Here is a 14809-nt window from a genome sequence, read left to right on the forward strand (position 1 = left end):
TCTATTCCACTAAAATGCACCACTCAACACTAGTACCGTGGCATCAATATGTAAATATATGAACCCACAAAGAACAGTTTGACTAGTTCCTGATTATCGAGAACTAAATAATTATATCGTATGTCATTCTGGTGGAGACGCAATTGATGTATGCAGGGGAAACTATGAGGAAGTTGAAGCAGATGACAAAGGCAACAAAAATCGTACATTTAAAATCCGCATATTTACACATTCATATTGCAAGATATTTATGGAAGTTCCAATTGGTTTGATATGAAGGAAAGTCCTATTGTCAGACTAGATTGGGGTGTTGGTTAAATGCTGACACAAATATCATGGCAAAAATTTTGGAAACTTTTGGTCTTGGAATATGACAATTTGTTAAAAAAAGACAAGATGTTTAAAATTAGTACAAACTTGGGGCAGTCGAAAAGAATGAATAAGATTGTCACTGTTGTCTTTATAAGGCTACGAGTTTGTCAAGTTTATCACGTGATATGCAAATGATATGCTTTGTTAAAATTTAAAAAAAAAGCCTGAGTTTTGAGAGATTGAGCAGTTTAGATTTGGATATTGAAGAAGCAAATATTGTGAGCAGTGAGTCGCATTTTGAAGTTGAGAGTTTAGACAGAAGTGTCGAATGTTGGAGCTGAATTTTTGACAGCAGAGTTAACGAGTAGTGTGGATAAATTTAGTGACACCAGAACAAAGACAAGGAACACTTGAGTTATTTAATTTACAAAAGGTGTACTAGGTAAATAGCAATAAAGATATTGAAATGATAACAGAAAGATATGCACAGGCATACACCACTGAAACCATCATGACCACTATAGTGGGACCAGGAAATTACCACTATATTACCCAGGTCAGTGTGCATGTGTTTTTAATAAATTCGGAAACACATTGCATCCTAGAACCATTTTCGAAAATGAAGAAGAACCTAGTAGCTACATAGTACAGACTCCTAGTGGAAGGACTCTGCCGCAATTGCACCCATTTGCGTGGCATAATAATTCCAGTGACAACAAAGGGTGAATTTTATATTTCTTAACGAATACTAATTGACCAAAGGAAGTCAATGTTAGAAATGAAATCACTCAAACCAACATCATCAGACCATCACTAGAGAAAAACAAATATTGCAAACTCCGAACTAAATCAGGCAGAAATATAAGAAAACCCTCGAAGTATAAAGTCAGATTTTATCCCACGGATCATAACATCATAACATATTTATAAATCAAAGACAAAATGCACACGCACAACAAATACACACATGAACGAAATAGGGGGTTGTTGCCTGGGACCAGAAGTAACCGTTACCAACTTGGCACTTTTCTGAATAAAGTCACTACTAACCTTATTCCTTCGTTCGGCCCAGTTTTCTTATGAAATACTAACAATTACCTCTACACTCACTAAATTATATCACACTTATTGTTAGTGAGAAGTTATTAATAAATATTGTTAGTGAGAAGATATATTATTGTTAAATTATTTTTGATGAATAACGGGGTAGATATTAAAATTGCTGCCCACATCAGCAATATTTGGCACAAGGCCAGGAAAGTGGGGAACTAAGCAGGCTCCTCTAAAGGAGGAGCACTCGTGCAATTGCAAAAATTGCCTGAGTAACCCTGTCAGCATTCTCTGGTCGGGGCGCCTCAAGCACTAAGCGATGAACTTACTCCACCGGAAAGCATAGTGGTAAGGCCTGAGAGGGTGGACCTCCTAGGTATTATCCAGGCAGTGTACCTCAGTCCGACAGGTGCTGGGCCAGTTCCCGGCCCCTCGCCTGTCAGGCTGAGTGTCAAGAACGAATCCTTGATGAGTACTTCTACTCTGTCTCCCTGCAGCTGAAGCCGCTAGGAGACACATCCCTCAACACGAGTGGTGGGGGTATGATCTTGCATGTATGATTTTATTTATAAACGATACTGCTAGGAACTGACGAATCGAATTCACGTTCTGCTACCAACCAATCAGAAACCAGAATTGCTCCATAAATATTAAACCTTTTCTGTAGCAATTCCGCATATGTTTTTTTCCGTCTCGACATGGTAAGAATCTTTTTCTCTGTTGAACTGTCTACTGCAAACCAGTCACTTCTCAGGACTTGTGTAGAACAACGAACCATCGGAAACTGTTCTGTCTACTGCAAACCAGTCACCTCTCAAGATTTGTGTAGAACAACGAACCATCGGAAACTGTTCTGAAACTAAACATGGCTTACACTTCTAGAGGTTATGCACCCAGCGTGCGTCTTTATTTTGATGGATCTGAATCAAAATTCGAATTGTGGCAAGTTATATTTCTAGGATATCTATGAATTCAAAAGCTACACAAAGTACTTCAAACAGAACCTAAAAACAGAAACGACCCCGACTTCATTGAAAAGAATGCAACTATCTTTGCGCAATTAATACAGTGCTTATGACCGAAGTCTATCATTGGTAATGAGAGAAGCCCTGGACGATAGCTACAATGCATTGAACATATTGAGAGAGCAATTGTAATTTTCCTTTTTGACAAATAGTTTTTGCATCACTTTTTTTGCAAACATTTTCTGTGCGATTTTTTATTTTCAACAAATACTTTTTGCATGCTTATATTAAGGCGCACATAAATTAAATTGACTTTTATTTTTTTTTTGCAAATAGATCACAATCAAATGCGGAACAAAGGCATGCACAAATTAAGAGGTTGCTGGCAGTTTCATATGGCCTAGAAAATTTTCACCACTATAACTATGGAAGAAAAGTTGTAGTTTTGCCTGACCAGAAGTCGCTCGTCTAAATGAACAGGAAGCCCCTATCAAAGGCACCGAAACGGGTACAGAACCTTCTACTGGCCCAGGAATACAACACACTCCAATTTAAGGCAAGGAAAGATATCCCATTGGCAGATACACTTCTATAAGAACCAACAAACACGCCAGAGTTGAAAGAAGTAAAACCAGTGAATAATCTAACAGTGCAACTGATACAAAACTAGTCTCGCAGAGATTCGCCAAATGACAGTTGAAGACTCCAACATGAGAACACTGACAGAAGTAATCGCTAAGGGGTTGCCAGATAATAAGAAAATCCTCTCCAATTCGATCAAACTGTTCTGATTACAGAGATGAACTTACTATACAAAACTGATTAATATTGCGACGACAGTGAATAGTCATACTGTATGCTGAGATGAAACAAAAGGCACTTACCAGCCATCTAGGCATAAATACATGTCTACAAAGAGCAAAGGACTTCGTATGTTAGCTAGGACTGTCTAAAAAGATTAGACAATACATTGAAGCCTGTGACACCTGCGCAACCTATGCAGACCCTCAGCCAGCAGAAAGACCTTGGCAGCAAGTAGTGGCGACCCTCCTATCATGGGGAGGGAAGAGCTATCTGATCACAGTGGACAGATATTTTCACAAACCAGATACACCGACATCAGAAGCTATAAATGAATGCATAAAAGCGCATTTCACATGCCATGGAATTCTAGAAGTACTGACCTCCGACAATGGTCCTCAATTCTCAATGGTCTCAATCGTCTACACACATTCAGAAAATTTGCAAGGAAATGGTTGTTCAGACATAAAAGCAATATAACAATATCACCAAACTCCCCTTTTGCAAACGCAAAGCATCACAAGATCCATTTTTAGGGGTGTTGAACCTACTCAACACGCCAACCAAAGGACTAAGCACCAGCCCAGCAGAAAGACTCTTTGGTAGAAGGACAAGGTCAACAGTGTCAGTTGTTGAATTAAAAATAAGTCATATAAAATAGAGGCAAGAGATGGACAACTATACCGTTGAAACGGGCGATTCCTGCACAAAAAACCCAATAGTCAGACTTTTTCTCTGACGTTGTCAAGTCTTCACCTTCTTCCTCCCTGCCTTATTTCATACTGACTACTACCTTGGCACACACTAAAAAGTAATTTCTTTTCTTTTAACATAAATAAACAAAATTGGCATTCCCATAGGCCTTTATTCATATGATATAGTATTGTCGAGATAGTTGTACATAATGCCTGTTCATTTTTTCTTTGTCTTACAAGTCACTAGATCATCTTTGATGATCACAAATTTTAAAATTATTTTATTAAGTTCATTTATAAGGCTCAAGTAAATAATAGCTGACGATAATGGTATCGATGTTATGAAAGTTGTCATGTTCCAGACCATATTTTGTAGTTTAACGTCTCATGATCTCATTTATAATTCTTCATTATTGAATAATTTTTGTATTTCTTTTGTCATAAGAAATATCCATGAAACTTTGTTCTTGTAAATCATTTTCTATTTCAATTTATTTTTCAATCTTCATTTTCCCTTTGTTTTAAAATGACTTTTGTTCTTTGCATTTTCTACTCCTCCTACTCCAGTTGTTTCTTTAAATCATTTTCTCTTTCAATTTAATTTTCAATCTTCATTTTAGCGGCAATACTACTTGTTTGTTCTCTTACACATCACAATATTTTTCAAAAACATCCATATTTTGATTTCATTCAGTTATCTTTGTGTTGATTTAATTTTTACAAAATGTAAAACATAAACATATGTACCAGATAGTGTTCCAAATGTTTACAATGACATTATTTTCCCATCGATTTTATCTTAGAAGCCATTTTATTTTATTGTATTAAATAAAGCAACTATTTTTCGCAACATAAAATAAAACAGAATAAAACTACGTTTTCTATGCAATATCAGTAGTATGAAAATTAGTTTTATGCTAATGATCTACTTTCGATTTATACCATGCAAATGATTTTGTTTAAAACATTGCATTTAATTTTGATAACTTTATAAATATCTAAAAAATGAACAGATGCAAATACAGATAGAAAAACTGCACGTTTTCTATGCATTTGCAGAGATATTTTATTCTTTTTTAAGATATAAAAATATGATTAAAATGATTTCAAAACATATCATTTCTTTTAATTAAATAATAATTGATTTCTAATATGACCGAAAAATCAGACTCCAATTTTATGAAATGTCAAAATAACAAAATAAATTTTATAAATAAAATTTTTTTCTAAAATAATACTTACAATTTTTCATTCATTAAAAACGTTATCCAACTTTGTATTGATTTAATCTATCAAATTTATAATCAGTTTTGTAAGTTGGCCGAGATTAATTTTAAATGTGTTTTAATATACGCATCAACAGTTGTCCCTATAAAAATAATCAAAATATTTCAGTTGAGAGATCATTTTAGGATTCGAACCGTTCCTTTATGTACAATTTGTATTGTATTATTCAAGTCATTTATAAAATTTCTTTTTATGATCCAGGTAGAGCCAATAATAACTTGAATTTATTTAAATATGGTGTTTTCCTAATATGAGGTTTTATTGAAAAAGAAAACCTAATTTCTTTTTATGATCCAGGTAGAGCAGTAGAGCACACTTGGATTTATTTAAATATGGTGTTTTCCTAATACGAGGTTTTATTGAAAAAAAAACATAATTTTTTTATGATCCAGGTAGAGCACACTTGGATTTATTTAAATATGGTGTTTTCCTAATATGAAGTTTTATATTTTAAAAAATCCAAAAAAACGAAACATAATTTCTTTTTATGATCCAGGTAGAGCTAACTTGAATTTATGTAAATATGGTGTTTTCCTAATATGAGGTTTTATTGAAAAAACAAAAAAAAACAAAACCTAATTTCTTTTTATGATCTAGGTAGAGCCAACTTGAATTTATTTAAATATAGTGTTTTCCTAATATGAGGTTTTATTAAAAAAACAAAAACAAAAACAAACACAATATTAGTGCCTGTGCACTTATTGAACCGTGCTATTTTTAAATAGTATTTTTGAGTTAAATAAAAGTTTTCCGATATATTTTTTTATTAATTTGTTAACTGAAAGTACAGAATAGTTACAAAACACCCCCTCCCCCCATGTTTAGAATGGCTTTCGAAATAACATTATTTCAGCACGGTTCAATACGTGCACAAGTACCCAATATTTTTATCACTCAAGTATCCTTTCATTTTAAACCTCCATGTAAATTAATAAAATTAATTTTCTCTAGTCTCATTATATTTGGCGACATATTGAATTATTTCAAAATAGCAGTGGTACATATTTCATTTAACATGAATGATGCAACTTTGTTTCTGTGCAAAAAAAGCAAGCATTTTACAGGAATATGTATTTGCATATGTGTAAGGTGGTCACACACTGCAAAATATAAAAGCTTTATAAAAGAATATTACAATAAGTGTTTGCATGCAGCGTATCAGATTTCTTATAAAAAACACAAAGATAATCAACAAGAATACATGTGACATAAGTTCTTTCCTTGTAATAGAAGGGTTACATACTTTTGCAAGAATATAGTTTTTTACAGTATGTGCTTACATGTTTCAACATATTTTGTTTTGTTATAATAAAAGAAGAGTCACATATTTCACAAAAATATGCTTTCTTCTTTTGGTATCTTTAAACGTGTTGTTTCCAGCATATTTCACAAGAATATGATTTCTCTCTTTTTTTTTCATTTTTCCTCATCTTTTTCTTCTAGGGTGTCAGTGGAGCAACCAACCATATGTCTAGCACTTACCCCTATTTTAGTGAGTTTATCCAAGACATCTTTAGTATCGATTCACACATGAATTGCCAAATATTGTTTACTTGTAAAAGAACCACATGTTTCACAAGAATATTTTCCCTTTTTTTTAAAAAATTACTAATCATTTGGTTCAAGCTGTCAAGATGCCAAACATTCATCTGCTAATTCAAATATTCTAACCGAGAGATTTCTTAAAGATTCTGACTGTCCATTTAAGGACGATTCTCTTTTGCACATTGTTCACCCAGTATATTTGGCAGGTAGTTTTTAAAATTCTTTTTCAAGAGTCCAGTTCAGCAGATGTTCGCGTATGAATAGCGAAATATTTTTATTTCTAAAAGAACCACCCCGTACTTGACAAGAATATGGTTTCTATCCAGTATGTGTTCTTATGTCACATGACTTTTTTGTGTAAAATAATAGTCACATATTTTACGAGAGTATAGTTTTTCTCTTTTTGTTTCATTTACCTTCAGCCAAAGTTCTCAGAAATCAAAAGGGCCCACTCCATTGGGCTTAAACTTAAAGTCTATAAGAGATACATAGTTATTCGACTGTAATGTGTTCCACTACACTCTCCAGGGACAGAGGTGGGTGGAGGGTCACGGTGCAAGCGGCTCAGTTAGGTGTGTGTCTCTCAGATGGTTGTTTACTGACTGACTGAACTGTTGTCGACAAACTAACTCTTGTTGTTTATATAATTCGTCTCATATTATCTGCACCTGGGCATCAACAATTTTAACCTGTGACCCCATCACGAGTACACCCGTCTCTGTTGGCTCTGACAGCTTGCATCTGTGTTTCCCATACAATGCACTCCGTGACAAACACTGAGAAATTGAGACTATAAATTTTTATCTCCCCAAATACCCATTTCCGTATGCTGTAGAGTATGTTACGTTTTTGGGTTAGCTTTTACGAAGAATGGAGCACCTTATTTGGGTTACGAATGCCATGTCATTTTGAACATTTCGTCAGTTTACTTTTAGAGAATAGTATCCTCGTACCAGATAGTTTTAATAAGACCTGAGTCACTTCAGGATAGTGTCTAGTAGGCATTCAAGTTCTAGTATGCTTTCGTATATGAATGGACAAATATTGTTTACTTGCAAAAGATGAGCCACATACTTCACAAGAATATGTTTTCCCTCCAGTATGTGTTTTCATATGAAAGGTTAAATGAGGTTTCTGTGTAAACGTAGAGCCACAAACTTCACAAGAATATGGTTTCTCTCCAGTGTGTGTTCGCATATGAATGAATAAGCTGTGTTTACTTGTAAAAGAAGATCCACATACTTCACAAGAATATGGTTTCTTTCCAGTATGTGTTCGCATATGAATGACCAAGCTGTGTTTACTTGTAAAAGAAAAGCCACAAACTTCACAAGAATATGGTTTCTCTCCAGTGTGTGTTCTCATATGACTGACCAAACTGTGTTTACATGTAAAAGAAGAGCCACAAACTTCACACGAATATGGTTTCTCTCCAGTATGTGTTCGCATATGAATGACCAAGCTGTGTTTACTTGTAAAAGAAGAGCCACATACTTCGCAAGAATATGGTTTCTTTCCAGTATGTGATTGAAAATGTCGCAACATATGTTGTTTCTGTGTGAAAGAAGAGCCACATATTTCACAAGAATAGGGTTTCTGTCCAGTGTGTATTCGCATATGAACGACCAAGCCATGTTTCTTTGTAAATGAGACGCCACATACGTCACACGAATATGGTTTCTCTCCAGTGTGTGTTCGCATATGAACAGCCACATATTGTTTACTTGTAAAAGAACAGCCACATACTTCACAAGAATATGGTTTCTCTTCAGTATGTTTTTGCATATGATTCACTAAATGTTGTTTACTAATAAAAGTTGAACAACATACTTTACAAGAATATGGTTTCTCCTCTGTATGTGTTCGCATATGAAAGACCAAGCTGTGTTTCATTGTAAATGAAAAGTCACATATCTCACAAGCATATGGTTTCTCTCCAGTATGTGTCCGCATATGTATGGCTAAATATTGTTTACTTGTAAAAGATGAGCCACATACTTCACAAGAATATGGTTTCTCTCCAGTATGTGTTCGCATATGAATGGCCACATATTGTTTGCTTGTAAAAGAAGAACAACATACTTCACAAGAATATGGTTTCTGTCCAGTATGTGTTCGCATATGAAAGTCCAAGCTGTGTTTCATTGTAAATGACAAGCCACATATCTTACAGGAATATGGTTTCTCTCCAGTATGTGTTCGCATATGTATGGCTAAATATTGTTTACTTATAAATGAACAGCCACATACTTCACAAGAATATGGTTTCTCTCCAGTATGTGTTCGCATATGAATGGCCACATAATGTTTTCTTGAAAAAGAAGAGCCACATACTTCACAAGAATATGGTTTCTTTTCAGTGTGTGTTTGCATATGACTGACCAAGGTGGTGTTGCTTGCAAAAGAAGAACCACATAATTCACAAAAATATGGTTTCTCTCCAGTATGTGTTCGCATATGAGTAATCAACTTTTGTTTACTTGTAAAATTTGAGTCACACACTTCACAAATGTAAGGCTTATCTTCCGTATCTGGTTTAGTGTTCATTTTTAAAATAGAAATGTTTACGATTTTTAGAATTTGTTTCTTTATATTTAAATTTTTTTTCTATTTTAGAATAAACATAATATATAAAAAGATTTGTTTAAGTTTGATGTGCTTAGAATTTAGTAGATCGTTTACAATAAAATTTTTAAAATGAAAATATATATTTTTTAATATAATCAATATTATATAAGGATAGTGTGCACAAATGAACAGAAAATATATAAAATGTCAGTGACTTTTAATTAATCTTTTAAGAGGATATTAACACGTTTTGTAAATAATGGAATGTATATAGATATCTAAAAGTTCAGTTAAATATTTAAAATTTTCTGTGTATTTTCATAATTTTTCAAAACTGACCATTTTTACAACCCATAATGAGGGTCTCATATTAGCTTTTACTATTAGAATATTTTTTCTTTCAATAATTTTGATGCGTGAAATACTGCATTTATTAAAAGACTCATGAGTGTATTAGTCATATATGCACCCAAATGTACATTTATCATATACATTTGTGATAATTATTTAAATGAGTGTTCATTTATTAAGCCTATATGTGGGAGAAATAAACAGTTGTTAGTAAAATGTTTTTTTACATATTCATAAAATACATTTCACATGAATACGTTTTACAATATGTTAGACATCAAATCAATAGATTGATGAATATTGAATATATACAATAGATACAGTAAATGGTTATACATTTAATGTTTCAATAAACGCATGCTTTTCGATGTGATAACATATATATATATATATATATATATATATTATACCAAATGAGCACTCCTTTGTGTGCCAGCTCACTATAAAACTAAATGAATCCACATCAAATCAATAGACCATTTTTGCAGTTCATTAGTAAAGTCTCATATTAGTTTTTATGATTCTACTATTCAGTGCATTTATGAAAGGTCCAAATAGTTTATTAGTCATATGCACTTTTCATAAGTATTCTGACTAGTGTCCTGTTTAATTATTTCAAGTAGTACAATATTTAGAATGCCTAAGAATAGAAACACTGTTGTCAGGTTGTTTTTTATATTTTTATATTTTCATAAAATTTGAATATTGAATATATATGATAGATTCAATAAATGTTTATACATTTAATGTTTCAATAAAAACATGCTTTTCAATGCGATAACATATATATATATATATATATATATATATATATATATATATATATATATATATACAAAATGTAGGCTCTTTTGTGTACCAGCTCACTATAAAACCAAAAAAACCCACAGGAAATCAATATTTGATGTGGATTGATTGATGCATACTCAACATATATGATAGATCCAGTGAATGTTTATGAATTTTATAGATGATATTTAAACCTTAGATATTAACATAATGTACATAGATTCTCACAATTCTCTGTGTATTTTGATGGATATTTCTAACAAATCGACCAATTTTGCAGCTCATTATAAGTTTTTATTATTCTACTTTTCGGTGCCTTTATGAAAGGCCCAAATAGTTTATTAGTCATATGCACTTTTGATAAGTATTTTAAGTAGTACATATTTAAAATGCCTAAGAATAGAAGAAATACACAGTTGCCAGGATTTTAAAAAATATATTTTCATAAAATTAGATTGTATAAAACAAGGTTTTGTACAGATCAAAAGGATATGATCTCTCTTGCTTTCCACCACTTACTTTGGGCAATTTGCATATTTTTTCAATGTAAGCGATAATGTATATAAAAACATATATATATATATATATATATATATATATATTCTTCGGAATAGTTTTTATTTAACAATCAGTGGTTATGTAAACGTTAGATTGTTGGTTTACAAAATATTACTGGCAGTAATATTCTATAAGTTATCCCATCTAAACAAGAATTGCTCGATATGCAAGATATATATATATATATATATATATATATATGGTTTTGTTGTTGATTTTTTAAACGATATTAAGGTTAAGCCCATTTTTTATTTGGACATATTTATTATTTTGAAAAAGAGTAACCTATTGACACACGTGTTTCGGAGCCCTAGCTTGACTGTATTTAGGATTCAAACCTTGGACATTATGTATTTCAGTCCAGCGTCCTAATCCATTACGCTATGATGCCATAGACGATTTTACTGCTTAGTTTTTATCGCTTATCTGTTTACGTTGTTTGTATTGTTAATTTTTTTAACGATATTAAGGTCAAAATTATAAATAAATATATATATGTGTGTGTGTGTGTGTGTGTGTGAAATATATGTTCATCTGTGTCGAGTTCATTATTAAATGAAAAAACTCCACTTTAAATCAATACAGACTGATGAATACTGAACATATGATAGATTCAGTGAATGTTTTTGCATTTAATAAAGTAATATTTTAAACTTACGAAATAATGTATTTAGATTATTACAATTTGGTTATATATAAATCATTTTGCAGCTCATTATTTGTCTGATATAAGTTTTTTATTCTACTATTCACTGCATTTATGAAAAGGTCAAGGAGTCCATTAGTCATACGCACTTTTGATAATTATTACAACTAGTACAATATTTAATAAGCCTAAGTATAGAGGAAATACTCAGTTTTCAGGATATTTTTCATATCTTTTCATAAAATTCGATTTTATAAAAATACACTTGTATACTTCAGAAGTTTATGATAGCTCTTGCTTTTCAGCTTTAAACTTTGTGCAATTTGCATTGTATTAATTGCTCGATATTCTGCAAAACAAAAAAAGACAAATTTCATGAAATAATTTAATAGGTGTTTTTGCAAATACTAAAATGTTTAAATATATACACAATTTCAATGGATAAATTAGAGATAGACGTCTGAATTGGTGTTTAAACATTAAATTTAAAAGTGATCATGTACAAATTTTATAAAGTCAGCAAAATTATTTTTAATTGAATTCAAATATAATGAGGATATTTTTTGCAATTCTTATCCATAGACAACATTCATTGCATTTTATAGATCATATTCAACTAAATATCCACAAAAACTTTGTTAATGATTTTCAAAATTTAACAATTTAATTTTTTATAATTAAGAGAATTTTATAGTTTAGAATTCTTTGAGAAGCATCAATATAATATTGGTGATCTTTATAAATAACTTATTATAATCCAGCTTTTTGCAAAACATTTTGAATAATATTTCAGCAATTTTGGTCCAACGATGTCATGTAAGAATGTTTATATACTCTAAGAAATTGAAGAATATATAAACAAATAAAAAATAATATTTTATAAATGAACCATCATTATTGATGAGAATATTTTTGGCTAATTTAATAAAATATTAAAGAAACACAAGTTATAATATTTGTATTTTTATGACTTAATTTATTAAAATTGATTTATTTATATATGTATAAGTTAATGATCATTTTTTAAATATTACTTTGGTTGAGAAAATTTCAATTTTTTATGAAAATGAGTTTCCGTGTAATTAAATATTCACATTTAATGAGTTGGTATTCATTGCTTTTTATATCATTTAATGAAGTCAATGATTTAAAATGTCAACCGAATGCCATTAAAAATCAGTTTTTTCAATACTTTTATTTTTTACAAGGGACTCACCACTTACCAAGGTCAAAAGGACAATACCATGGTAATCGTTAGAAGTGTAAATTTGATAAATTGGATTACTTAAGGGGAACGACTTGTCAAGAACTTGTTTATGTTAGACTTGAAGACGACCATATTGTAGTCAGCTGGAAAGCAGGTCAACAGAAGAGAGTTCCACAAGCGTGCAGTTCTAAGAAAGATGCTTTGTTCATGGAATCTATGTTTAGGTTTAGGCACAGATAAAGAGTGGGGGAAATTATTGATAGTGTTTACAGCCAGGTGAATATTTCTCGTGAATGTCTGGCCAGGGGGATACTATAGATTGGAGCTCAGATTGAACACTTGCCATGAAAATAACAATAAAACAGAGACAGACTTGCAATATGTTTTCTGTGAAAAAGAGGTTGCAGGGAAGAGAAAACGGCATCTCCATCTAGGTTATGAAATCTATAGTGACTCAGTTTTCCTAATATTAATATATAAATTTAATGCAACAAGTTTTGGATGATATGATGGATATATAGTGCACGTTACAACACATTGTAAGAGACAAAGCCTATTACATCTTTTGTGTTATGTATTATGTCTATGGCATCTGTAATGAATATAGGATGTTTTCCCTCTATATAAACATTTGTGAAAGGCCAGCTTAACTTGGATCCTCTGATGAAAATTGTTGTGGAGATGTCCACTAATTAACATAGGTGGGTGAGTGAGATATATAAAGGTATCAATCACCAATACTGAGGGAGTTCTGCAACGACCGCCAAATAGGCAAAACGCCTATGTTGCCTCCAGTAAGACATGCAACATGCCAGCTGCCGGAATATCTCCAACTGAAGTATATCTGAAGACATGTAAATATGTATATAACTTTTCTGCCCAATATATTATTGTTATACCTTTGCTTTCCGTGTTCTTGTTAATTATTTGTGCAGACACAACAAAAATAGATGCAATATTTTCTCTGAATCAAAGTTTTACTATAAACCAAACCCTGAACTTCCAAAATGGCTAGTCACACTGATGGCTGTTGTCAACAAAACAAAGAAAAAGTTTGCTGTGTTAAGACTGTTGATGCATACAGTTCAAATACTGATTTTAGCACCGAAAATATAAAACAGCAGCTAATGTTGATCAAATATCTTTGATCTGCCTACCTTAAAGTGTTCATCAACGATCAATTTGAACCTATCATGTAATAGTTGAGCATACTTACCAAGGGTGAGATTTGTTGTGAAAATGATTCTGCAAATTATCAGGACTATTATAAGCATAGCTTATAACGAGAAAAATAAAGAAAGCAGTATCATGGCAATAGGTATTACTTATCTAGGGTGAGATTTGTTGTGAATGTGATTCTTCAAATTATGATCACTATTATAAGCATAGCTCAAAAAGAGACAAATTAAGAAAGCAATATTATAATATGTTTACAACATATATAAAAGTGTCACACATGAAGCCAATATTAATTTATCTCTTTATAAGTTATGCCCATAAAAAACCTCATAATTTGCAGTATAATGTTCATAGCTAATCCAACCCTAGATAAGTAATACCTATTGACATGCAAAACTATATGATAGGTTCTATTTGACCTTTGACAGGTTCTTTAAAGGTAAGCAGATCAAATATCTGAACGCATATTTGATTATATTTTTATAATTTGTCTTTATTTATTGTGTAGAATATCCAGCAATCAATACAATGCAAATTGCACAAAGTTAAAAGAAGGAAAGCAAGAGCAATCATATCTTTCTGAACTATACGAGTTTCTTTTATAAAGACAAGTGTGTATGTATTTCTTCTATTCTAGGCTTATAAAATATTGTACTACTTCAAATAATTATGCTATACTATGATATAATAGGCCCAAATTGATTTTTGATAAGCACGTTAAGGTAAGCAGATCAAAGATCTGAATGGATGATGTTTGGACCTATCGTATCATGGTTTAGCATGGCAATAGGTATTACTTATCTAGGGTGAGATTTGTTGTGAATGTGATTCTTTATATAAAAGTGCCACATCTGAC

At 31.7% G+C, this 14809-nt stretch overlaps 1 protein-coding gene across 1 annotated transcript; it reads right to left on the reverse strand.

Annotated features, from left to right (window-relative positions):
* Nucleotides 1-3981: 3981 nt before the first annotated feature.
* Nucleotides 3982-10402, reverse strand: LOC145269629 (uncharacterized). Its single transcript, XM_080125348.1, has one exon. The coding sequence runs from the start codon at nt 9200-9202 to the stop codon at nt 7661-7663; it is 1542 nt and encodes a 513-aa protein (XP_079981474.1). The 5' UTR covers nt 9203-10402; the 3' UTR covers nt 3982-7660.
* Between the last annotated feature and the right edge of the window lie 4407 nt (nt 10403-14809).

Source organism: Euprymna scolopes, chromosome 45, assembly GCF_053919585.1.
Source record: "Euprymna scolopes isolate OS-2025 chromosome 45, ASM5391958v1, whole genome shotgun sequence".
In the NCBI taxonomy this organism is placed as follows: Eukaryota; Metazoa; Mollusca; class Cephalopoda; order Sepiida; family Sepiolidae; genus Euprymna; species Euprymna scolopes.